This window comes from Heliangelus exortis, chromosome 23, assembly GCF_036169615.1.
Source record: "Heliangelus exortis chromosome 23, bHelExo1.hap1, whole genome shotgun sequence".
Lineage (NCBI taxonomy): Eukaryota > Metazoa > Chordata > Aves > Apodiformes > Trochilidae > Heliangelus > Heliangelus exortis.
Window position 1 is genome coordinate 2,163,239 of NC_092444.1, and position 25,984 is coordinate 2,189,222.

Consider the following 25,984-nt stretch of genomic DNA (forward strand, 5'->3'; position numbering starts at 1 on the left):
GCAGTGAGGGGCTGGAAAGCTCTGCAGGAGTTTTAGGTTCTTTTTATTTATTTTTTTTTTATTATTATTATTTTTTTCCCCTTCTAAAGCCCTGTAAGGAGCAAGGGCAGGAGTCAAACCCCCCTCAGGCAGGGCTGGCTGAGAGCCAGGTGAGCTCCTGCTGTGGTCACACCATTTTCCTTTTAGGCAAATTCCTCTTTTTCTTGCATTCTACTGCCTGGTTTTCTTCATCCAGCGGAGGCTGTGTGTAGGACTGCGGGTAATTAGCAGTAAATTAGTGACAAGGCTTGTGATTAGGCTTTGTGCTGAGCCAGGCTTGTTAACAGGCTGGGGTTTTCTCTTCTAGGATGCCCAGGAGTTTTCCAAACTCTTCATGTCACTGCTGGAAGATACTTTATCCAAACAAAAAAACCCAGATGTCCGAAACATCGTGCAGAAGCAGTTCTGTGGCGAGTACGCCTACGTCACGGTGTAAGTAGCTGGGCTTGGGGGAAAAAAAAAGCTTTCTCTGATTATTGCAATCAACATTTTTAGAAGCAGCTGAGGGGGAGAAGCTCCCTCCTCACAACTGGAGCAGGTAAGATTCTGCTGGGATGTTTTGTGAGAGTTTTTTTGTTTGTTTTGCTTACCTTACTCTGCTTGCACGGAGGTGTTGCAGTTCTCCAGCTACTTCTAAACCCTGAATGAAATCTTAACCAATTAAACCTGCAACAGGTTAATGGAAACCAGAGTCCTGCAGCCTTGGCTGTCATGTTTTCATTTCTGCAGCTGCCAGGCTGTGGGTTTCACCTCAAAAATGATATAAAATGGTGTGAGTTGGAAGCAGGTGCTCCTGCTTCCCCCTGTGGAGAAGGTAACCACCTTCCTGCAGAGTGTTGGTGGTGTAGAGGTGCAAACCAGGCTAATTCTCACTTAAAAACAACTTTTTCTCCTTTTTTATAGTTGAAGGGAATAGTTTACTCCTGGCTGGAGCAGTGAACTGACCTCATGTTTTTGTCTTGTATTTTTTTCTTCCTCCCAGATGCAACCAGTGTGGCAGGGAGTCCAAACTCGTGTCTAAATTTTACGAGCTGGAGTTAAACATCCAAGGACACAAGCAGCTGACAGACTGCATAACAGAATTTCTGAAGGTATGAACTTGGTTTTTGGAGTCCTGCTATTCTTAGCAAGGTGCTTGAATTCCTTCCTTCCACTTGCAGCCTCTGAGGTGTTGGTATCAGAGCAAAGCCACTCGGTTATCTCAGGGAGATGCCTGCCAAAGGAAAAATGTGTTTGGTTTGGTTTTTTTTTTTCCCTGTGGAACTAGAAAATGAAGATTGGGAAAGTCAGGGAGCAAGTGGTGGTTTTAACTGTAGCAGGTGTGGATGTTACAGCTTTAAAAACCATTTGCAAACTGCATGTTTAGTCAAAATACTTTTGCAGCAAAAGGGGGGCAAAAGTCCCTGAAGTGTGACAGAACCTCCCGGCGTGCCTGGTCCTGGATAGCACTGGGAGAAGGATGTGTGTTCTCCATCAGTGCTCATCTGCACAGTAACAGGAGACATCCCCTGCTCTGAAACTTGCTCTCAAAAATATTAGGGAGGGCTGGGAATAGCTGCAGGAACAGCTGCAAGTGCTCTTAATTCCACTTGAAATTTTGCCTGGCTCTTAAGATCCGGCATGATAAAAAGGTTCGAGGTGTGGAATTCAACTGAAAAATATTTAGGGCAGAACAAACATGAAATGTGACTCCACACCAGAGCTGTTGGGGCAGCTGATGGGCTCAGCAAACCGGTTGCTCTGCTCTGAAAAAAGACTGGTTTGGGTACATGCATTCCAGGCCCCAAAGGGTGAACTTCAAGTTTGTCTGCTCCTCCTGTGGAAGAAACAGCCCTGTGACCTCCTGGAGGGCAGCTGGAGTTCTCCTCGGGCCTAATCCTGCCTTTGGATCTCCTTGGGTGTCAGCAGTGGCTCTGAGAGTGGGATGTTTGTTTGCCTGAGCACAAGAGGATTGTAGTTTCCAGGCTAGAACATGGCTTTACATTAACTCAGTCCTGGTGAGCTCATAAAAGGGCAATTTAATTATTTTCCATAGCCCTCAAGTCAAAATTAATTCAGTCGAGTGGAGAGCAAACCTGACAGTGACCTGAGAACAGGGTTCAGTTCAGTCAAAAATGCTCCTTAAAATGACAGCAGCCTGTAATTAAATCACATTTATTAGTGCACACCCTCAACCAAGAGATTATTTTTTGAAATCTTTAAAAGAACTTTCATGTTTCTTGCTCTCCAGCTGTCGAATAGCTTGGATTGGTTGATTAATTTTTTTTTTTTTTTTTTTTCATGTTAACCTGTTCTCAAGCCTTTTCATTTTTATCCACTTCCCTGCTCAGGAAGAAAAATTAGAAGGGGACAATCGTTATTTTTGTGAAACTTGTCAGAGTAAACAGAATGCCACCAGGAAGATCAGGCTGCTCAGCCTTCCCTGCACCCTCAACCTGCAGCTGATGCGTTTTGTGTTTGACAGGTGAGGATCTTGTTGGAGAGCACCCAGGGGTCACCTGCTCTTCTCTTTCTGCCTTGATCCAAGGGACTGAGGGCTGGGTGGGTGTGTGAGCTGCTCCAGGGATGCTGGTTGGGTTTCAAAGGGGGTTTCTCTTGAGGTGGAACTATAGTGCTGTCCCTAAACCCAAGTTTTGCCTCTGCACAGACAAACAGGTCATAAGAAGAAGCTCAACACCTACATTGGTTTCTCTGAGCTGCTTGACATGGAGCCTTTCATGGAACAAAAAAGTGAGTTTGGTGCATTGTGTTTTGTTAACTTTGCCTAAATCCCCTCAGCAGATGAGCAGAGATCTGTTCTGGATCCCCTTTTTAAGGGAAAATTACATCAAGAGTTGTTGGAAGCCTGCACGTCCAATAACTGCCTTGTTACTGGAGGGTTGTGGAAACAAGGTCTTGGAGAGCTGCAAGCTCAAGTGGAGTCATAGGATTGTGGAATGATTTGGGTTGGAAGGAACCTCCAAAGGTCACCCAGCCCAACCCCAGGGACACCCTCACCCAGATCAGGGTGCTCAGAGCCTCCTCAAGCCTCACCTTGAACATCTCCAGGGATGAGGCCTCAACCCCCTCCCTGGGCAACCTGTGCACTGTTCCACTGCCCTCCTGGTACAGAACTTTTTCCTAACATCCAATTAAATCTACTCTTCTGTAATTTAAAACCTGACAGTGTCCTATCACTCCATCCCTTGCACACAGTCCCTCTCCACCCTTCCTGTAGCCCCTTCAGATCCCGGAAGGTCACCAGTAGGTCTCCCCTGAGCTTTCTCTTCTCTAGGCTGAACAACCCCAGCTCCTTTGTGAAAACATGAAGTGCTGGGGAAGAAAAGATTTGCCCTGTTGGATCCAGAGCTCTGCCCAACTGCCCCTTCCCTTCCAGATGGTGTCTATGTGTATGAGCTCAGTGCTGTCCTCATCCACCGCGGCGTCAGCGCCTACTCCGGCCACTACATCGCCCACGTCAAGGACCCGCAGACGGGCGAGTGGTACAAGTTCAATGATGAAGACATAGAAAAGATGGAGGGGAAGAAACTGCAGCTGGGGATTGAGGAAGATCTAGGTAAAACCTTTAAGTTGTGAGTGCCTTTTTAAAATCACTCTTTTCATCAAAAAAAAAAAAAAAAAAAACAAAACCAAACAACCCAAACCCCAAACCCACGGAGGCTTCCCTTGCTCTGAAAAGTTCTCCTCGTGCTGTCACACCTAGGAGGAATGTGTGGAATGTCAGAGCTGTTAATTGCAGCCAGATTTTCTCCCTTTCAGCCCTGAGTGAGTGTTTACACAGCCCTCCTGATGGGTTCCCCCAGATAAGGTGCTGATAGTTTGGGTGCCTATCGGGGTGACACAGGCGACTCCCTGCTTCCTTGGCTGCCCTGCAAACCCAGGTGTAGGAGCAGATAACGAGGTTACTTTCATTTTCCTTAACACTTCATGGGTTTATTTCCACTGATTAGTTCTACTTTGGAGGCTCCATAAAACAATCTTGAGCCCAGCCTTGGCTTTGGAGCTGAATGTGCCTTTGGTCTTGGCACTTTTGACTTTGCTCTCTGATTTATTTTTTTTTTCTGCTGTCGGCCCAGCTTGAGTCATGGTGCTGCTGGATGACCAGGGCTGGGTTTCTTTAGAGACCTCAGGCTGAGGTCTTACAAGGAGAGGCTGAAGGAGCTGGGGGTGTTCAGTCTGGAGAAGAGGAAGCTGAGGGGAGACCTCATTACCCTCTCCAGCTCCCTCTCCAGGTGGCTGTTGGCTTCTCCCCAGTGGCCAGTGATAGGACAAGAGGTAATGGGTCAAGTTGCACCAGGAGAGGTTCAGATTGGATATTAGGAAGTCCTAATTTCATTGCTGTGTGGTCAGACACTGGAAGAGCCTGCCCAGGGAGGTGGTGGAGTCACTATCCTTGGGGGTGTTCAAAAAATGGGTGGATGGGGGGCTTCAGGAGATGATTTTGTGGTCAAGGTGGTGTTAGGTCTGATGGTTGGACTCAGTTATCTTGAAGGTCCTTTCCAACCATGATGATTTTGTGATTGTTTGATTCTGTGAGGCTGGACCTTGGGGTTTGCAGCCCTCAGTTGATCTGTAGAACCAGTTCAGCATTAAATTAGCTTTTGGAGCACTGGGATTTGCATTGCTCCCAATTCCTTAGTGCAGAATGATGAGGAAACAGGAAAGATAATGCCAGGAATTTCACTTCTAGTGCAAGCAGTCCCTTCCCACAAACACTGGCCCACCAGAATGCTTGTGCTTTGCTTTGGTTGGACTCTGAAATGTTGCCTTATTTCAAATCAGCCTTCAACAGCAACAAAGACACCCTCAGATGTGTTTGCTCCCTTAGTTTGTGTAAAGCCACTTGAGAATGCCCTGGAGCAGGCTCAGGGTGTTTTCCTGCCTCTCTTCCTTCCTTCCCTGAACCCATTTGTGTGAGGCCACTTTATTTTCAGCTCTCCTGCTAGTAAACACCTTCTTGCATTTCCTCCCCACGAGCACAATCCCTGGCTGCCACCAGAGCAGCTTTGTCATCTTGGTGGTGTTTGACAACCTTGCAGCTGGACTGTGGAGCTGGCTGGACATCTAGTGGTGTAAGATAGAAAAATGAGTCCTGAAAGGAACTCAGAACTCCCCAGCCTTGCTTTTCAACCTCCTGAGTTACTCAGTGTAGTAAAATATGATGCAAATAAAGTGCTGTGGCCTCAGTCTTGTAAAGGTTTATGCTTAAGCACTGACTGGGTGCTTGCTGGCAGAGGAGGCTGCCTGAAGGATAAAGCAAAACATGTTCAGGACTGAGCCCCTGCAGGCTGGGAGAAAATTTATTTGTCTGGTGTTGATGAAACTGAGGCTTTTCTGGGTTTCCAGTGCAGGAGACAGCAGGAAGAGGGTGGGCAAGGTGGAACAGAGGTCTGCTTGGGGGGAGGAAAATCCCCCGGGGCTGGCAGTGCAGATGGGAACAATTTAGAAAATATTTGGAGAAAATGCAAATAAAAAGGGTCTGGGAAGTTGCCTGGATGGTATGTTTTTCCAGAATTTGGGAAAGACAGGCACTTCTCTTTAGAGTTCCATGTTCCTTTTGGCCTATGGAAGGTTGCTTTTTTTTTTTTTTCTGCTTTTTTTTTTTTTTTTTTTTAATAAAAAACTGGTTGATTTGTGAAGCTGCAGCTGCAGAGCAGTGTTTTTTCCTTGCCTGGCAGCTTGTACATGATAACTCTTGCAACACGAGTTCCCATCCCACCACCAGCTGCTCTGACACCAGCGTTTTGGTGGCTGTTTCCTCCCCAAAAGCATTGCTGCCTGTGTTTTTTCACATACTCCATCACCTGTAAATAAGATTTTTTTTCCTCCCCTGAGACTCTGACTCTGCTCCTTGATGTCAGGTCCCCAGAGCACGAGGCAGAGAGGAGAAAAACTGTTTTTGCAAGAGCTGCTTTTGGCTCGATGAGGTTTTGTTGGGGAGAGAAGAAAGGCTCTTGGAAAAGGGTGGTTCAGAACAGGCTCCTAATTTTAGTCCCTTTGAATTACCAGACCTCCAGAAATGCTGGATGGGATTTGGGGCTGCCTTTGGGATGCAATTTTGCCTTGTGCCAAGCCCAGAGTTTGGCAGAAAGAGGCTTGGCAGAGCGCAGCGGGGCGAGGGATGCCGGCTAGGTGGCAAACTTGTCCTGTTAATGGAGAATCAGTTAAACCAGAGTGTGTGTGTGTCTGTCTGTGTCTGTGTGTCTGTGTGTGTGTGCTGATGATGGTTTTTGCCTCCTGTCCCACAGCAGAACCTTCCAAATCCCAGACTCGGAAGCCCAAGTGTGGGAAGGGGACTCACTGCTCCCGCAATGCCTACATGCTGGTGTACAGGCTGCAAACCCGGGAGAAATCCCTGACAGTGGAAGTACCAGGTAAGGGAGCTCCCACTCTCCTGGCTTATTCCTCTCAGGATGCTCCAGGTGGGTCAGGAGTTGGAGTTTTCCTCAAAACCCCTTGTCACAACTGTCCCTGAGCCCCTAAAGGTACCATGTAGCCCCTTACTGTCACCACCATCGAATCCCAGACTGGTTTGGGTGTGAAGGAACCTTAAAGATCATCCAGTTCCAACCTCCCTGTGTGTCAGGGACACTTCCCACTAGCCCAGGTTGCTCAAAGTCCTTTTAAATCTCTCCTTCAACACTTCCAGGCACAGGGCATTCACAGCCAGTGAAACCCTTGGGCTTTCTGAGCACTTTAATAATCTTAACCTGATGATCCCACCCCCTTCCTGCTCACACCTCACTCTCTTACCCAGGGGAGAGGAGATGGGGAGGGGTGAGGAGGAGCAACAGGAGCTTTGGGAATCTCAGCCAGGATCCCACAGGAACCTCTCAGGTTCCTGAAGGTGCAAGGGAGCAGTGTAGTTAAATGTCACCAGCAGCTGGAGGTAAATAATCCTGACAGATGTCAGGTTTCTCCTGCCAGTGTTTGTATCTCTGCTGTACCCAGAAGAAAGGGCTTGGAAATAAGGAGGAGCCAGGCCCTTCACAGGGGTTTTGTAGGAGCACGTTCGTGTCTTGCTTTAGAATTACTGGGGGTGGCAGAAATCCCTCTGGGTTTGGCCTGTGGATTTAATGATGCTTCTCCTTTGCCTGCTATTGATTGGAAATATTAATTAAGCCCCTGGTGCTGACAGGGATGGAGGTGTGTGCCACCTCCTTCCCTCTTTTGCAAAGAGGTAGCCTGCCCCATTTAGACCTCTTTGGATGCAGAGGGGTTAAATCTCACAGCTTTTCCTTCCCTTACTAACAGCACCAAACCTTTTCCAGCCCTCCCCCCGACTAAAACCCACCCTCTGAACCCCACAGCTCAGTGAATGAACACCAATCCCTGCCTCAGCTCTGCCTTTGCAGTCCCTTTCCTCCTACCCCTCCGCCTGAAACAATCGCTCGGCAAAAGCCTCTCCACCCAGCTCCAAATTCCTGCACAGCCCCACGGTTGCTTTTGTTTCCCGTGGCCTCCTGCCAGGGAACAGGGAGCGAAGGGCAGCAGTCGAGCCATGTGGTTGTGGGGTGGTTTCATGCAACTGTAAATTTGAGGCATTTTCCTTTGATGCTGTTAAAAGCGGCTTTTCCGGGACAGTGGAGAGAAGTAACTTGGCTCTGACCTCAAGAGGGTCAAGCTGGTTGTTTTTTAATACCGTGGGTACTGTCTTTTCTGGCCACACAAGTGTTGACCTTTCTGGAAATATTTTAGCTCTTCAAAAATATTGTCAAATAGGAAAAAACTTCAGATAAGCAGAGCTTTCCCCTGCCTTACACCAGTGCTGCAAGGGAAGTGTTTTATCTTTTTTTTTTTCCCCCTGCTGAGGTTTGGTTTATTTGGTTTTTTTCCACCAGCAACAGCAAAAATTCCCATTCCCCCTCACCTTCCAGTGGATCTGCCCTGGCTTAATTCCCATTCCCTGAGGGCTTTTTTTTTTTGCTCTTGGGCTTTGCAACGTGCTCGACCCCTCGCACCCAAATCCTGCCTGCCCGTGGGGGGCTGCACGTCGGGACAGGCTCCAGGCTTATCCAAAATGGGGGTAAAAAGCTCTCCCCTGAGAGCGCTGGGTCCTTGGCACTACTGAAGAGTTTCTCTGGGTGGGAGGCAGAGGGATGGTTGGAGCGAGAGGAAGGAGCAGGAAAGGATTGAAACTCCTGCTGGGCTCCAGCCCTGCAGCCTCACCAAACCCCTGCTGGCTGCCAGGGCTCGGTGCAGGCTGGTTAGCAAGCCAGAAGTTTCTCTTAACTCAGCACCCAAGCCCTGGTAAATTGTTTGCTTGTTGTACCGTGCAGGATTTTTGCATTTAATCACCTACAACCCTTGAATATTGCAGAGAGCAACACCCCTGCCCTTGGCTTTCAGAAAGACCCCGTTGTGGGGAGCTCGGAGGGGGAATTTTTGAGGCTTGCTCGTTATCCCCAGATAACCTGTCATGGGGGTAATTAACATAATTGGCTTTTTTTTTTTTTTTTTCTTGGAATGACTGCCTTTTTCTTTCTTTCTTTCTTTCTTTCTTTCTTTCTTCTTGCCCAACAGCTTTTCTGCAGGAGCTGGTGGAGCGGGATAATTGCAAGTTTGAGGAGTGGTGCAACGAAATGGCCGAGATGCGCAAGCAGAGTGTGGCCAGGGGCAAAATCAAACACGAAGAGGTGAAGGAGCTCTACAAAAAGTTACCCGCTGAAGCTGGTCTGTAAGATAATTGTGGTCATGTTTTTTTGTCCTAAGACTTTTGTTAAGCTCAGTCATGTTTTGTCACTGACCCACAGGCTTGGCTGGCAGGCAGTGGCTGCAGTCCTCTAAGAGGAAAGCGATCGCTGTCTGTTGCTGTGTGCATGCTCAGGATTTGCTTCCCCTCTCTTCCTTTTCTGCCTTAACCTATTTTTCTCCTCTTTTTTTTTTTTTTTTTTTTTCTTTTTTTTTTTGCTTATTCTCATGGCCTCTGGCATCACTCATTCCCTCTTGCTCCTTCCCCAGCAGTCAGGCTCCTGTGTGCTTCCATGCGTTGTGACTGGTTTCTTCTGCCCAGTGAGCAGCTCCTCTCCTCAGCCATTAGCAGCATTGAGGCAAAAGAAATAAGTGGCCAGTCTCAAATTGCCAACTCACAGCACACTGGGGAGCTGTTGATCCGAATTAATCAGCAGGTGACAGGGCAGGAGGCTGCCTGATCTCCAGCAGAAAATAATTTAATTCATCCCTGCTAGGGCTTCCAAGCCTCATGTCTGGGCTTTGTAACCCCTCCCATGGCTGACTGGGGTTAATCCTTTCCCTCTCCTCCTTGTGTCTTCTTGCCTCAGCATGTCTGAGCACAAGGATTTTTATTTCCTTCCTTGTTTTTCTCTCCCATCCTCTTCCAAACAAGCAGAGGAGCTCTTGCTACCCCCCATCCAGCACGGGGAATTTCTCTCCACTATGCACATCTCTTACAAATCTCTTGGAGTTTTTAGTTCAAGACCTGAAAACAGTGAAGCCTGTCAGACAGTTTGATCCTTGAGCTTCTGATGTTCATTGCTTCATGCTCAGAACCAGCAGCAAGGTTCCAGTAGCTGCACAGCAGACCCCTCCTCTCCCATAAACATCTGCCTCTTCAGTTGAGGAACCCAGGTTTGCAGACAACAGGAGCTTAACTCACAACCAGGAGGCTGTCACAGCTCATCTTGCAGAGTCCCTGCAAGGCTGAGTGGTGTTAAAATGTCACCATTCAATCCAAGTAGTGCTGGAGGTCTGATTCCACCATGAGTCACAGTGAAAAAGGAGCAGCCAGCGTGACTCCAGGCTGTTTTCTCTCCCCCTAAGCAGAAGCAAAGCAGTTTGCTTTCAGCATTTCTAACATGACAAGGGAATAAAGCTCAAAAAGATGGGTTTTTACCAGGGCAGGTAAAGCTCCTCTGCCACGATCTGAAGATGCTGATGGCACCCACTGCCTGCTGCTGGAACAGCTGGAGGCAACGTTGTCCCATCCCACCCCGAGCCCCATCCCGCAGGAGCTCAGCACTCTGCAGCTGTGCAGACACGTTTTTCTGCCAGCTTTGTGTAGCCTGCCCCAGAAAAAAAATCACAAACAACCCAGAACTACTTTCTGGGGGAGGCAGCTTTCATCCCAAACTAGCAAACCGGTTCTGACAGCATCGCGATTCTCTGGAGGTCAGAGCTTGGGTATCTCTGATGGCATTGCATAAGATGAAAACAGTGCTGATGGATCCTGCAGAGGAGAGAGGGTTTGAAGCCTGGCTTTGCAAAGAACCAGTCCAAACTGGGAGGCCAAAGCAATTTCATGGAGTTTCTCTGTTGCTTTTTTTTGTAGGAAGCACTGAGGATTTGTGTTCTTTGGATAAATGTAACGATTCCCCTCGGTTTCAGAGCTGCTCTCCTTGAGTCAGCAGAAAGGGTTTCATTGCCTCCTGATTTCCCTGTCATCCCACATCAGTTCTGGGGCTCAGCATGGAGGGGTTTCTCCCAGAGCTGTCTCACTGCTCACACTGATGCTGACCCACTCCTGAACCCTGGCTCTGTGTGAGGTGTTTCTCCTTCAGCAAACAAGGGCAAAGCTGCCTGAAAAAAAATCACACTCGCCCTAAAAAATGAGATCACATTTCTGTTTGCAGTGCAAATCTTAAAAATGGGCGAGTGTTTCTCATCTAGAGTTTTAAGAGAATTACACAATAACACTGAAATTTGGGTGCTGAAGATTTGGGGTGAGCACTGAGCTTGTCTTTGTGCTGTTGTTGCCTTTTCCTTTTCAGTTTCCCCCCCCTAGCTTGCTGTTGTCTGGCAAGAGCCTTTCATGTGTGAGCATAATGTATCATAAAGTATTATATTTGTCCCTTGATGGATGGTAGGAAAACCTTCTCCTTTCCTGAACTGCTCCTCAATAAGCCCCTGAAGGTTTAGCAGGCTGAAAGCACTCCTGTTCCTGCTCAGAGGGCTCTGCTGGTTTGTATCCATCTCTTGAGTTTGAAACGACTGCTCCTTCTTGCAGAGCTTGGTATCATGGAGTCTCCTGTCTTCTGAAGCTCCACCAGTGAGATAAGACTTGGAGGAGGGGAGCTGTATCAGATGTTTGAAAACTTGTACAGTGGGGATTTAATCAACAGCAATTGTTAATTTTTAAAAGTACCACTGACTATCAGAGTAATTAGAAAATACCATCTGCAGCGAGCATGAGCTGACACGTACGGGCTTGTTTCTCTCTCTGGGTTTTTCTTCCACCCCCCCCCTCCTTCCAGGTTCCCCCTACGACTTTATCTCTCTGGAATGGCTGCAGAAATGGCTGGATGAGTCTACTCCTCCCAAACCTATAGACAACACGGCCTGCCTGTGTGCCCATGGCAAACTCCACCCGGATAAAATCCCCATTATGAAAAGGATATCGGAGTACGTGGCCGACTTCTTCTACAGGAGATATGGAGGAGGGCCCCGGCTGAATGGTGAGCTCTCAGGCTGGAAAACACCCTTCCAAGTCACCTTCTCATGTGCTCAACGTGTTTTAGAGCTTTGTTCTGCTCCCAGTCCCATCTTTCTCATCATAACTTTTTTTTTGGGGGGTTTGTTCGGGGACACAAGAGGAAAATTTTTCCCTATGAGGAGAGTCAGCCCCTGGAATGGTCTCCCAGGGAAGGGGTGGATTCCCCCACTTTGGGAAGTTTGAATTCTCAGCTTGATGGGTGCTGAGACATCTCACATGAACAATAATATCAGAAGGGTTGGAGCAGGTGATCCCTGAGGTCCCTTCCAAGCTGACATTCTAGGATTCTGCTGTTTCTATATGTACTTTTTGTGCTGTACTGTTATTTCCAGATGATTACTTTTTTTTTTTAATATTGCTTAATTACATTAACATTCAAACAATTACACTGATGGCAGGATCTGTTTCAGACATGAGTTCTGTTCTGCCTAGGAAGAGCTGTGAAGGAATTTCTGAGAACTGAAAAGGGCCTTTAGGTTAGAAAACATTCTTGGATGGTTTAAATGAAGTTGATTCTAGAAAACAACAAAACTTCCACACGCAGCCCCTCAGACTCTTGAAAATTATTTTTTTTCCATGCCTGCAGCACCTTCAGATCCTGTGTGGGCAGCATTTGGTGGAGCATGCAGATCCCTGCTGTCTCTTGCCAGCAGCCTGTGCTCCAGAGCAGCACGGGATGGGTGCTGGCCAAGAAATAATTTACTATCTCCTGCCCCGAGCCACCTCCTCTGAGGAAAACACATTACCTGTGGGCTTGTGTGCTTATGCTGCACACATCTGTCAGGCATTTTTTGATTTTTGGGGTCAGCCCAGCCCCTTCAGTCTTTGGGCATCCCTTAATCAAGCCCCAGGCGTGGTTTCTTTTATCAAGGAGCTCAATAACTCCCACTGAGACCAAATTAGCTCAGCTCCTGCTAGGAGCTTCAAGGGGAGAAGAAACTGCTGTGACGCAGGCAGCCTTTGTGGGGGGAAAAAAAAAGCAAACCAGGCCAATGTTTATTAGTCAACTGGAAGATGGCCTGCAGGTTTTTTCATTGAGGAGGGCTGGGAGAGAGGAATCGGATGCGTGGAAGTCTCCGACTTCCCCAGATGAAAATCTACCCCCAACTGTAGGGCTTCTGCTCCTCTTGGTCCAGTGTTGCTTTGTGGGAGGGTTTGTTGGTTTGTTTTTTTTTTCCTGGGTTGAGTTTGCAAAGTGTCATGATAGAGGTTTTGGTTTTTTTTTTCCTTGCATATGCCTTTTGTCACCCATGGCAGTGTTTGGCCTGGCCTGGCTCTCATTGCAAACTGTTGCTACCAGGAGCCAGCAGAGCAGATCACACCTCACCTCAAGTGTTTTACACTTATTTAAGCTTCAAATCTTAATTTAAGCTTCAGATCTTACTGATGTGCCAGTAACCCCAGGGATCTCCTCATTTCCACCTGAAATCCCCAGCCATGAGGCAGCCATACCTGTCCGAGCACACCTTCAGAGCAGCCAGAACCTCAGCCAGGTCTGCAATAAATTGTGTTTCTTTTTTCCCCCTCTCCCCACCCCCAGTCAAAGCACTTTGCAAGGACTGTGTGGTGGAAAGGTGTCGAATCCTGCGCCTGAAAAACCAGTTAAACGAGGACTACAAAACCGTTACCAACCTGCTGAAGGTCACAGTCAAGGGGTATGTGAGTCCTGAGGCTTCCAAAGAAGTTCTTTTTACCTTTTTCCCTCCTTTTTTCCTTTTTCCCTTCTCTGTTTTCCTTTTTCCCTTCTCTGTTTTCCTTTTTCCCTTCTCTGTTTTCCTTTTTCCCTTCTCTGTTTTCCTTTTTCCCTTCTCTGTTTTCCTTTTTCCCTTCTCTCTTTTCCTTTTCCCCTTCTCTCTTTTCCTTTTCCCCTTCTCTCTTTTCCTTTTTCCCTTCTCTCTTTTCCTTTTTCCCTTCTCTCTTTTCCTTTTCCCCTTCTCTCTTTTCCTTTTTCCCTTCTCTCTTTTCCTTTTTCCCTTCTCTGTTTTCCTTTTTCCCTTCTCTCTTTTCCTTTTTCCCTTCTCTCTTTTCCTTTTTCCCTTCTCTGTTTTCCTTTTTCCCTTCTCTCTTTTCCTTTTTCCCTTCTCTCTTTTCCTTTTCCCCTTCTCTCTTTTCCTTTTCCCCTTCTCTCTTTTCCTTTTCCCCTTCTCTCTTTTCCTTTTCCCCTTCTCTCTTTTCCTTTTCCCCTTCTCTCTTTTCCTTTTCCCCTTCTCTCTTTTCCTTTTCCCCTTCTCTCTTTTCCTTTTCCCCTTCTCTCTTTTCCTTTTCCCCTTCTCTCTTTTCCTTTTCCCCTTTCTCTCTTTTCCTTTTCCCCTTTCTCTCTTTTCCTTTTCCCCTTTCTCTCTTTTCCTTTTCCCCTTTCTCTCTTTTCCTTTTCCCCTTTCTCTCTTTTCCTTTTCCCCTTTCTCTCTTTTCCTTTTCCCCTTTCTCTCTTTTCCTTTTCCCCTTTCTCTCTTTTCCTTTTCCCCTTTCTCTCTTTTCCTTTTCCCCTTTCTCTCTCTTCCTTTTCCCCTTTCTCTCTCTTCCCCTTTCTCTCTCTTCCCCTTTCTCTCTCTTCCCCTTTCTCTCTCTTCCCCTTTCTCTCTCTTCCCCTTTCTCTCTCTTCCCCTTTCTCTCTCTTCCCCTTTCTCTCTCTTCCCCTTTCTCTCTCTTCCCCTTTCTCTCTCTTCCCCTTTCTCTCTCTTCCCCTTTCTCTCTCTTCCCCTTTCTCTCTCTTCCCCTTTCTCTCTCTTCCCCTTTCTCTCTCTTCCCCTTTCTCTCTCTTCCCCTTTCTCTCTCTTCCCCTTTCTCTCTCTTCCCCTTTCTCTCTCTTCCCCTTTCTCTCTCTTCCCCTTTCTCTCTCTTCCCCTTTCTCTCTCTTCCCCTTTCTCTCTCTTCCCCTTTCTCTCTCTTCCCCTTTCTCTCTCTTCCCCTTTCTCTCTCTTCCCCTTTCTCTCTCTTCCCCTTTCTCTCTCTTCCCCTTTCTCTCTCTTCCCCTTTCTCTCTCTTCCCCTTTCTCTCTCTTCCCCTTTCTCTCTCTTCCCCTTTCTCTCTCTTCCCCTTTCTCTCTCTTCCCCTTTCTCTCTCTTCCCCCTTTTTTGGTTGGTTTTTTTTTTTTTTTTCTTTGCTTTCATAGCTTTTTCTTAAAGATTTGACAGTTTGGACACCCCAGGAGAAAAGGAGCTGTGGATCCTGATGCAAACCCTCTTCTCTTCCTTTCAGGAATGATGGGTTCTGGGTTGGGAAAGCATCCCTGAGGAGCTGGCGTCAGTTGGCTCTGGAGCAGTTAAATGAGCAGGATGAAGACACTGAGCACAGCAATGGGAAAATGAATGGGAATGCACAAAGCAAAGGTGATTCTGCTGCTGGAGAGACCCCCCAGCTCTGCCTGATACCTCCTGACAACACATCAGGTGTTCCTCTATCTGTTTTGCTTCCCTTGGATGAGTCGGGAGGGAAAGATAATAAATCAAATTTTAAAAAGCTCCTTCATTTAAGGACCTTTTTTGGATTTGATGGGCTTCAGAACTCTGCTGGGTGAGGTGCATTGCTAGAGAAGAAGAAGATGAGGTAATAAGTAGTTTTACAAAGCTGTGTGAAATTACCACCCCAGACACATGAGCTCTTCATCTGCTTTTATCTGAATGAGAGAGCACAGGGGAGGAAGAAACATGAAAATTACCTTGGGGAAGGGATGAAGATGTTGATTGCAAAGGTCTGTGGATGAAACAGCACAGCAGGGGAAGTGGTGCTGGGAAAACACAGCCTAGAAAAGAAAAATAAATCAGGAATTGAGTTCTCTGCCCATATCATCACTCTGTGAGAACAAATGGGTTTGGTTTTATTTTGTCTTCTTCTCTTTAAACCTCTAGGAACAGGATCATTTTTTTGAGCTTTTCTTGTGTTGGAACAGAAGGCAAGAAGCTGTTGGGCTGAGGGCATTGATTTGGGGCTGGAAGCTCCTCCAGCCCCCCAGCCCTGATGGTATCTGTGAGCTGGAGAATTCTTTTAAGATGTTCAAGGATGCTCCTCCCCTGAGTTACCACTTCTCAGGGGATCACCTTGGGTTTTTAATTGCTCCCAAGCCACCTTGCTGGTTGAGCAGGTTGTTAGTAAAGCATTCTTGTGGTTCTGATGCTCCAGTTTGGTGACCAGTGCTTCTGCCTGGGGAGCCAGGGCTCCTGGCTGTAATTTATCCCTCAATGTGGGGCTTGTCAGACCCCTGGCAGCTCCCATCTGGTTTAGATCAGACTCCTCAAGGCAGAGAGCACACTAATATTTTGCCAGGAAGGTTTCTGCTCCCTGGGCTCCTACCTAGGCTTGTGTTTAAGTTGAACTCGAGATCTCTGGGAGCAGGGAAACCCCCTGTGGTGGTTTAGCTGGAACAAATGCCTCCTTTGTAATCTCACAAAGGACCAGCTTGTGCTTCACACACTTCAAAGCACTCCTAAGCACTCCTACGTGGCCTGGAGGCTGTAATCCTGCCTGCCCAGAGGCCAGGACATGAGAGAATAACAAATTTCCTTCCAAAATCTCTCTTGGGTTAAGGGTTTTGCTGCAGTTTGAAAAGCAACTCTTGCTTCTTTTCCCCCCAGTTGTTTTTTCCTTGGTTGGGGAACTCCATGCAGTCTTATTTTGTTATTTTATTTCATTAGATGAATCGAATGAGGAGAAGAGAGAGGAGGAAGAGGAGTTAAATTTTAATGAAGACATAGTTTGCCCACATGGTAAGTCTCTCTGGGGGAGGGAGCTGAATATGTCTGTTGTTGCCCACTGCTCAGGACATTAACCTTGTAGCCTTTGCTCCCTCCAAGACCAACATGAGGATTTATTGAAGAAATGTGCTTAATTCTCCTTTTCCTGGTGTTTCTTAACAAACCTTCAGCTTTCCTTTGCAAGCACATTGCAAATGGTTCCAGGCATCTTCCAGGATCTTTAACTTCAGAGTATCTGAAGGGGACTTCAGGAAGGTTGGAGAGGAACTGTTTGCAAGGGCTTGGAGTGATAGGATGAGGAGCAATGTTTTAAATTAGAGAGGAGTAGATTTAGACTGGATGTTATGGAAAAAATTCTGTACCATGAGGGCAGTGGAACAATGCACAGGGTGCCCAGGGAGGGGGTTGAGGCCTCATCCCTGGAGATGTTCAAGGTGAGGCTTGAGGAGGCTCTGAGCACCCTGATCTGGGTGAGGGTGTCCCTGGGGTTGGACTGGGTGACCTTTGGAGGTCCCTTCCAGCCCAAATTACTCTGATTTTATGATCTCCTCCTCTCACTAATGAAGCAATGGAACCAGGGCAGCTCCAAAGCTCTGCAGCAGCTTGGAAGTTCCAAAAGCATGAGGAGAAAAACGAGTAGTGTGAAGCAGGCAAGGTGGGAGCTGAGAGCATGAATTTATTCTCTCAGTTCCCAGGAAAGCAGGAGCACTTACCCAGCAGCTGTAGAAACACAGGACCATGAAGGGGATCACTTTCCCCACCTGCTGTGCTTTGGTGTCCCTTTACAGAAGGTTTTGACCCAGTGTTGGCTGTTTAGCTGACCTGACAGTTCATTAGCCACATCCTTGGCTACCTTGTTGTTAAAATCCCTCTCTTTTTTTTTTTTTTTTTTTTTTTTTTTTTTTTCCTGGAGCTTGGGTGTTGCTCCCAGGCACAAACTTTTACAGTAAGTTCTTTGGAGGCACTAGGAGCTTCCCATCTAGGGTTCCTAGCAAGAAGGAAACATTCCATAAATTCCCAACACTCCTTCTGCTGTCGTCAGGGCTAATCAGGGATGCAGAGTAATGGTTTGACAGAAGCTCAGATGAAAGCAGAGTGGTGAAGCACTTTGTCATGGCCTTTGCTGGTTTTCAGAGCCTTTAACTCCCTGTTTCCCATTGCCTCCAGGCAGCTGCTGTTAAATAAAAGCATTCAGGGTGGTGATGAAGCACTTGATGCAGACAGACACAATAAAAATAGGCCAATAGGGCTTTGAAAATATTATGCTGCTAAATTGCTTGTTGATCTATGACTTTGGGTCAGATCAGAATAAATAATATTAAATACAAGAGCTGCTGGCAGGGCAGATCTTGTCATCTTGAGCTAACCTCCCGATTGCTCACGGGAAAACAACCTTGGCACCTTGAAAATTTCCCTCTGGAGTGTGTCAGCAAATCTGGAGTCTTGGTCCTACAGCCTTAATTTTGCTGTGGAGGAGGTTCCTGCCTTCCTGGTAGGCTCTGGAAAAGCCAGCATTCCCTGTGAGGTCTGGCTGGCCTCCAGCACTGCCAGCCAGGCCTTCCTTTCACAGCTCCCTTTGCATCTTTACAGCAATTTCTTGCTCTCCAGTAGCTGCCCGACCCCAAGGAATAATTTTTTCCAGATACCAAGTTAAGATTTCTTTCCTGTCTGTGCCCAAAACGGGGCTCTGGGTGGTGGGAGGGGGAAGCAGCATCGGCAGCGGTTTGGGATCATCTTCTTCCAGATGGCAAAGCACTTGTTCCCTGCACACCCAGAGCTGATTTTTCCACCTCTTTCCCTCACCACCCTGTTAATCTGTTCTCATTAATAACAGAGTGTCAAAGTGTTATTTAGACAAGCTCTTTTTTTTCCCCCCCATCCTGCCTGGCTCCGGGGAGCAGCTGTCTCCTGCCTCCTAGCTGGGCCACTAGGTTGGGTTGGATGAAGAACAAGTGGCCAAATGCTGCATCCAAATGGTCCAGCCCCACCTCTGTTTGATAAGGGAGATGCAGGAGGGGAGCTGCTGCTATTTTTTTCCCCTTGGAGGCTGGCAGGAGTCCAGGCTTGGCTGGAGCCAGGGAAACCCATGGGAGCTTGTAATGTTAAAGAGCTACCGGAGGGTGGGGAAGAAGGAACCTTTTCTCCTTGTCTTCTTCCTGGAGCTCTTCAGGCTGCAGAAATCCAGGCAATAGTTTGTCCTGCCCTGTGCTGGACACTCTAACTTCCCACACACTGTTTTGCTTCCACATTGAGGGCCAAATATTCCCATGCTGCATCCAAACCTGGCTCCCAGATCCATGTTCAAGTTCAATAAAGACAAGTGTAGAGCTCTGCTGGGGTGGGAACAACCCCAGGGCCCAGGACAGGTTTGGGAATGTCCTGCTGGAAAAGCAGCTCCATGGAGAAAGCCCTTGGAGTCCTGGTGGACAGGGAATTCTCCAGGGGTGTCCTGGGGGCATCAGGAAAAGTGTGTCCAGCAGATCCAGGGAGGTTCTCCTCCCCCTCAGCTCTGCCCTGATGAGACCACACCTGGAATACTGGGTCCAGTTTGGGGCTCCCCAGTTCAAAATATACAGGGAATATGTGAAGATACCACCCTGGGGCTGATCTGGGGTGCAGGATCTGTCCCAGACATTAAGCCAGCAGGGATGTTTCAGCCATAATGTTATTTTTGGGGAAAGCACCTGGGCCTTGGAGCACAGGGTGGGGCTGCAGCTTGGTGAATGGGGTCACCATGACAATAGAGTTGCTGGTAGCCAAGATGAGAATGCAGTAGCCCTGTGGCCTGTTTGGCTTCTCCTTGCTTTTCTGAGCTTCTCTTCTTGCTTCATCAGCTGCTTGGGTGTGTAAGCTTGGAAATCTGAAGGACATTTCTAGGAATCAAAGTCACACTTATTTTTTTTCCTGTCTGAACAAGGAAACGATAAAGAAGTTGAAGGTGACTTCATTTTTTTTGCTGACACAGTGTTGGCTGATGAGTGCTGGGATATCTTCCCTCCACATTTACACCTTCTTATCTCTTGCATCTGATCAGGGCTGCAAAACATCTCAGGGCTCCTCAGGAGCAGAACCTTCCCATTGCCTCTCTCCCTGCAGGTGACCTCTGCATATCCGAAAACGAGCGCAGGGTGGTTTCAAAGGAAGCCTGGGAGAAACTCAAGCAATATTTTCCAAAGGCCCCTGAATTCCCCAACAACAAGGAGTGCTGCTCTCAGTGCAAGGTACTGCCTCACCAAACCACCTTCCCCTTTGCCTGTTGACTGTAAATACATTGTCATATTTCTGCTTTGCTTTTTGTGTAGCCAAAGAGAACAGTGTCACCTTTAATGGTTGGACTTGATGATCTTAAAGGTCTTTCCCAACCAGAAAAAAATTGGGTGGATCTGTGAATAGCAGCTGGGAACTGAAGCTTTGGGGTCATTAACTGTTTCCTGCAGATTTTGGAGCGTGAAGGAGAGGAAAATGAAGCTCTGCATAAGATGATGGCCAGTGAACAGAAGACCTCTCTCCAGAACCTGTTTCATGATAAATGCAGACCCTGTCTGGGCAGCTGGCCTCAGGTAGGGGAGAAGAGTGCCCAGGGGTGACACCACAGAAGGCTGGAGGAAGTTTGAATGAGTTTTTATTCCTCTCCCTATGAAATTTTATCTCTCCTGTGATAGAAACTGCTTGGTGTTCACTGACTGGAGTCCCAGCCAGTCCTTGCCAGTGGAGCTGACACATGTGTTGTGCTGAGGTGTGATTTCCCCTGATCAGCTGGGCTGGCACAGAGCCCTGCTCCAAGCAGGCAAGAGCTGCTCGGGTGCCAGCAGAGCTGCCACTGGCCCACAGTCACCTTGATAAGAGTGACAATATTTCTGCTGCCCTGACAGCCACCCCTAGAAGGACCCAACCAGCATGGCTGTGCCAGTGGGGCTGGCTTTCCACCCCCTGCCCCTGCAGGACAGGTGCCTGCTTCTGGTCAGACACAGCTCAGGTGTGCTCTGGCATCATCCTGCATCCCCAGAGCTCAGGGGGAGTTTCCCTAAATGCTGAAACCCTGCAGATATTGGAAAGTAGATTTAGTTTGGATGTTAGGAAAAAAAGTTCTGTACCAGGAGGGCAGTGGAACAATGGCACAGGTTGCCCAGGGAGGGGGCTGAGGCCTCTTCCCTGGAGATGTTCAAGGTGAGGCTTGAGGAGGCTCTGAGCACCCTGATCTGGGTGAGGGTGTCCCTGGGCTTGGACTGGATGAGCTTTAGAGGTTCCTTCCAACCCAAATCATTCTATGATTCTAAGATACTAAGGGGATGTAGTGACAAGATGAAAGTAAAAAGCTTTAAACTGGGAGAGGGGAGATTGAGGTTGGACATTGGGAAGAAATTGGTGTGAGGGTGCTGAGCCCCTGTCCCAGGTTTCCCAGAGAAGCTGTGGCTGCCCCATCCCTGGCAGTGCTGAAGGTTGGATGGGGCTTGGAGCACCCTGGGCTGGGGGAGGTGTCCCTGACCATGGCAGGGGGGGCACTGGGGGGGCTTTAAGGTCCCTCCAACCCAACCCAATGGGATGCCATGATGATTCTGTGAAACAGGACTGAGAGGCTTGCAAGACCTCTCACAGCAGCTTCCCCCTGGCACAAGGATGCAGCATCCAGGACTTTCTTGGGCCTTTGAGGCAGCTCAAAAGAAATGGCCCAAGCTGTTGGCTCCCTGCCTGGGCTGGCAGAGCTGATTAATGATTGACTCTTGGATCCTGCCAAGCTGCTTTGGCAGGTGTCTGCCTCAGTGGCTCCCACGTGTGAGCACAGCCTGATGCTCCCTGCTGCCTTCTCCAGCTGGGAAGAAATATTGAGGTCAACACGGATTCATCTCTCAGAACCAGGGAACCCAAAAAGGGCTTTAAATGGGAAATGCTTCTGTGCTGAGCTGGAGAGCTGCTGGGTCCTACTGGGGGTATTTAAGGTGGTATCTGGTTGGGTTTGCTTTTGTAGCTGGGGTGGGTGGTGGGAAGCTGGAGCCCATTGCTGTGGGGCAGCTTGAAATAGGAAGGTGTCTCCAGGCAGGGGGCTTTGTCCTCAGCTCCCTTTGAGTAATCATGCAGGGAGTTGCTCTTTAAGGTCCCTATCAACCCAAACCATCTGAGCAACCTGATCTAGTTGAGGGTGTCCCTGCTTACTGCAGGGGGGTTGGCCTGGGTGACCTTTAAAAAGCCCCTTCCAACCCAAATTATTCATTATTTTATTATAATCCTGTAATCCCAATTCAAAATAAAACAGAGGTGAGGAGGTTTCTCTCAAGCTTTGTGATCCAGTTGTCCCTGATCCAGAACAGTTGAGGTCCAGGGAAGAAAATAAGTGGAGTGGTTTAATCTAGAGGAGATAAAGGGAGATTATACATATATATATATATATATTCCTCTGGTGTGATGAATTTCCCTGCAGAAGGATGGAGAGAGCCCTGAAATCCACGTTGGGGTGGGTGGTTGGGGTGGGTGAGCAATGGGTTTGTCACCTTGCTCTCAGGAGCTCAGTGGTTTTTTGTCCAGGATCATCTCATGGTGAATCATTTGGAGCAGGAAAACAAAGATTGATCCCAAAACCTCATGAGGGTGCCCAGCCAGGGGATTGCTGCCAGAAAGAGAAACTTCTGGATTTTAGAGGGTGAAGCAATGAAGTGGGTTTGGGGGGGGTCTCACCCCACAGCCCTGGGGTGCAGGGACCCATCTGCAGCTGCAGACTCTGAGCCAGGGTGCTGGGGAGTCCTGGTTGCTCCAGGGGCAGTGGCCATTCCCTGCAGGGCATTCAGGCTAATTGGATCTGCAGCTAAATTAACTTTGTAATAAACACCAGATTAGTAACCTAACTGCTTAGTACTTGATCCCAAATTATTTTCCTTGCCTTTCCCAGCACGCTTGGCTGGAGTTGTCATGGTAAGAACAGTGAGGACTTGAAAGGAACGAGGGCTGGTGAAAAAGCTGAGCAGTCATTGCTTCTCTATTGTTGGATTAATTAAAAACAAAAAAACCTTTTTTTTTTTCCTTTTTTTTTTCTCTCTTTTCACCTCCAGGAGACAGATGAGCTGTATATTGTTTCGCAGTTCTTTGTAGAAGAATGGAGGAAATTTGTCAGGTAACTTTGAGGGTTTTGCTGGGTTTTATTCCCGTTTTTGGGGGAGGCTGCAGGTCCTGATCCTGGCTGTGACGTTATCCCTGGGTTTGCCTTTGTGGAAACAAGGAAGCTGATTTTTGAAGGGCTCGGATCAGTTGTAATAGGTTGTAAGAAACTGGATTTCCTTGTTTACTGTGTCTTAACCAGATGGTTGGATTAGATAGGAACCTGATTAGTTTTTTTCATCTGTCTGGAGCTGTATCCCAGGCAGAGGTCACCGCTCAGTCCTGTTTCCATGGGCTGCTGGTGGTGGGAGATGGAAATCTCTGCTGGATAGAAGAGTTCATGCAGGAACACATAGGATTTCCACCTGGCTCGTAGTTTTCTATTCCCTCCTGGAAATAATTCACCTGGAATTTCTTCTTGTGGCTTTTGTGAACTAACCTGCCCCAGCTTTGCAAACCCCTTTCCCTTTGCTCTCGCAGGAGGCCGACGCGATGCAGCCCTGTGTCCTCGGTAGGAAACAGTGCCCTGCTCTGTCCCCACGGGGGCCTCATGTTCACCTATGCTTCCATGACCAAAGAAGACTCCAAACTGTGAGTTTCTTCTCTTCACGTGGCTCTCTTCCTCTCTCACAAGCCTGAGGGGAACATTCCCAGTGGCTCATGAAGCTGCAGCAACGCCAGGAGCGAACGCCTCCCCTTGAACAAAATGCCACCCAAATGCTTTCTCAAGCCCACTTTAGCCTCTGTGGAAGGCAAGACCTAAATTATCAAAGGATGCTGAATCAGGGGGGGGAAAAAAAGGATAAAAAAAAACAAACAAAAAACTTACTGCAGCTTGGCTAGTTCCTAACAATAAACTCCCCTGAATTTGACCAGGGCATAGAAACATCCGTCTTCCTTACTGTTTGCTTTCCTTCAGACTTGCCCCCGGAGCTCTGGACATCAGAGTTCATGCTCTGTAGAGTTGCTTCTGCACCCATGCAGAACTAAAAGTAGCAGATCTTCTGGTCTTCTCCTCCACCCTCCCTCTGGCATGACTGGAGCAGAGCAGCATCACTAATAACACGCTGCTCTTCCCTCTGCTCTTTGGGGTGTGCCAGCCCTCCCGTCTGGCTGGAGCCAAGGGTTGGTTTTGCAGCTTTTCTTTCAGGGCCAGACTCAAAAGAAATGAGAGGAGGCTGCTCGAGGAGCTCGGGGCTTGGCTCTTCCCATGTCATAAAGCATGTTCTTGTTCCTTTGCACAGTATAGCTCTGATATGGCCCAACGAGTGGGAAAGGATTCAAAAACTCTTTGTCGTGGATCACGTCATCAAAATCACCCGAACACAAGCAGATGGGACTGACCCCAAGGGCACACGTTTCACCTCTGAGCCTCGTGAGTGCATCCTCTGCTGCTCTCTGGCCTTCCAGCCTTTGGCTAATTGGTGCCTCTTTCCCTGGGAACTTGGGAAAGGGTCAGATCTGAGGGGATCCCAAGCTTGGCAGCTGCCCCGGGGGCGTGAGCAGCTCTGGGTTAGGGAGGGGAAAGGCTTTGGGTAGGTGTCTGCAAGGAGCTGAAGTGATGAAAATACATTTTTCCTCCCCAGAACTCTGTCCAGAGTGCAGAGAAGGGCTCTTATGCCAACAGCAACGGGACTTGAGGGAGTATACCCAGGCAACCATCTACGTCCATAAAGTAGTGGATAATAAAAAGGTAGGGCTCCCTCCTCCCTCATCCTGGCTCTCTTTCATTTCACAGAAACTTCCTTCCAGTGCTCAACCAACCACCCAGGGGCTGGGACCTGCAGGGTGGGGGTGCTGGGTGCTGGGGGGCAGGCAGCACCAGCTCTGCACTCTTGGAGCCACTGCAGAAATGGCAAAGGGGAAGGGAAGGCTTGGGCTGCAGCTGCTCTCTAAAAATTCAGCTGCCTTTTGCCAAACTTTGTGTCACCAGGATGTTCCCTGCTCTTGTATTTTCAGCAATGTGGTGGAAATTGTTTCTGTCTTCATAATCCTGATAGCAGGCTCTACCTATTTGCCTCCTCCTCCAATATTTGTCATTTCCTTTCTCTGTTGCTCAAGTGACATTTATTCCTTGATGGAAATAAGCTCTTTGCCCTCCATGCTGATGAAGTAGCAGTCAACTTAGAGAGGCTTTTCAAGATCCCCTAGGAAGCTGTGAATTATTTACTGGTGTCTTAAGGGATCTGTGTCAGGTCGAGAATTGGCTTTACAGGTTTTTATAGAAGTTGGTGACTGGAATCCTCCTCCTAAGGGCTTTTTTTTTGTGCTTGAAGGAGGAACTGAAGGAAGATACTCCACAGACTTTTGCAGCATGGGTTTTGTTTTGCCTCCCCTTGCTTTCCACCTCCCTGCCAGTCCTGGGGGGAGGAGCTGGAGCCAGGGTTGGCTGTCTGGAGCCATCAGCAGCGGGTTTGCAGCCTGGCTGGAGGCTGAATCCTCAGGCTGTATCTTGGCAGGGTGGTTGGTGGTGAATTTTTTTTTTTTTCCCTTAGGACTGTGCTCTCACGTGGGGCTGAAAAAAAAAAAAAAACCAAACAACAGGCAGCTATTCTTTGCTGAGCAGCTGGAGTGGGAGAGAGGGGGTGAGAGCTTGAGCCCTCCCCAGGGCAGCCTGGGGGAGCAGGAATGCAGCACCTACAGCCATAGAATAGAGTCACAGAGTCATGGAATGGTTGGGGTTGGAAGGGACCTTTAAGATCATCCAGTTCCAGCCCCCTTCCATGGACAGGGATCCCTCCCACCAGCCCAGTTGCCCCATCCCTGCCAGTGCTAAAGGCCAGGTTGGATGGGGCAGCCACAGCTTCTCTGGGCAATCTGGGCCAGGATTTTGCCACCCTCACAGCAAGGAATTTTTTCCTAATGTCTAACCCAAATCCTCCCCTCTTCAAGTCTTAAACCACTTCCCCTTGTCCTCTTCCTGCCCCCCCATGTCCAAAGCCCTCCCCCAGCTTTCTTGTAGCCCCTTCAGATATTGGAAGGTTGCTCTGAGCTCACCTGGGAGCCTCCTCTTCTCCAGGCTGAACAACCCCAATCCCTCAGCCTGGCTTCCCAGGGGGGTGCTCAGCATTCCAGGAGCTCTGTGTCCTCTTATACTGACTCCAGAACTGGACACAGAACTCCAGGTGGGGTCTCACAGGAGCAGAGCAGAGGGGGAGCCAGGGTTTGCAAAGCTGGGGACTGTTTCCCATCCCCTCCTCCCCCTGTGGTGTCTTCTCCATGGGAGGAGAGGAGCTATGGGTGTGGGGCAGCACTCCTGGACCCCAGTGGGTTCTGGGGATGCTGTGGTTGGTGCTGGGTGCTTTGGAAGCTGGAAAAAGGAGCTCTGGGGCACCCAGGCTGCAGAGCAGCACCCTGAGCTCCAGCCCCAGCCTCACCATCAACTTGTGGCCAGCAGATCCTGGCAGACTTAGAAAAACCAACATCCTTTTTTATTTATATGTTTGTGTAAATTATTTAGATTTCATTTTCCTTACAGCCTTCAGAGCCATAAATAACAGTGCTGAGTGGCTCTGCTGGCTGCAGGGCTGGCTAAGTGTCTCCTTTAAGGATAAATCTTCCTTTCCTCGTGGCAGAACTTTCGTAATACAGGGAGGTGAACCAGAGGAGCAGCCAACTAATGGGAAGGAAATCAGTCCAGGTCCTCAGAGACTTTCCCCTTGCCTAGAGAGAAGGGAAAGTCCTGAGCTGCAGGAAGCACCTGCAGTTGGATGGAGAA

The 25,984-nt window shown here is 48.4% G+C and overlaps 1 protein-coding gene across 1 annotated transcript in view; it reads left to right on the forward strand.

The window, feature by feature from the left end:
• USP48 (ubiquitin specific peptidase 48) overlaps window positions 1–25,984 on the forward strand; it is a 34,408-nt gene that overhangs the window by 5,943 nt on the left and 2,481 nt on the right. Inside the window, 17 exon segments of the mRNA XM_071767373.1 lie at window positions 347–471; window positions 1,022–1,130; window positions 2,370–2,503; window positions 2,687–2,769; window positions 3,416–3,595; window positions 6,288–6,413; window positions 8,563–8,712; window positions 11,250–11,450; window positions 13,029–13,143; window positions 14,687–14,817; window positions 16,120–16,191; window positions 19,276–19,400; window positions 19,617–19,739; window positions 22,221–22,282; window positions 22,747–22,857; window positions 23,511–23,641; window positions 23,853–23,959. Of these exon segments, the coding sequence (XP_071623474.1) occupies window positions 347–471; window positions 1,022–1,130; window positions 2,370–2,503; window positions 2,687–2,769; window positions 3,416–3,595; window positions 6,288–6,413; window positions 8,563–8,712; window positions 11,250–11,450; window positions 13,029–13,143; window positions 14,687–14,817; window positions 16,120–16,191; window positions 19,276–19,400; window positions 19,617–19,739; window positions 22,221–22,282; window positions 22,747–22,857; window positions 23,511–23,641; window positions 23,853–23,959 (2,085 nt within the window).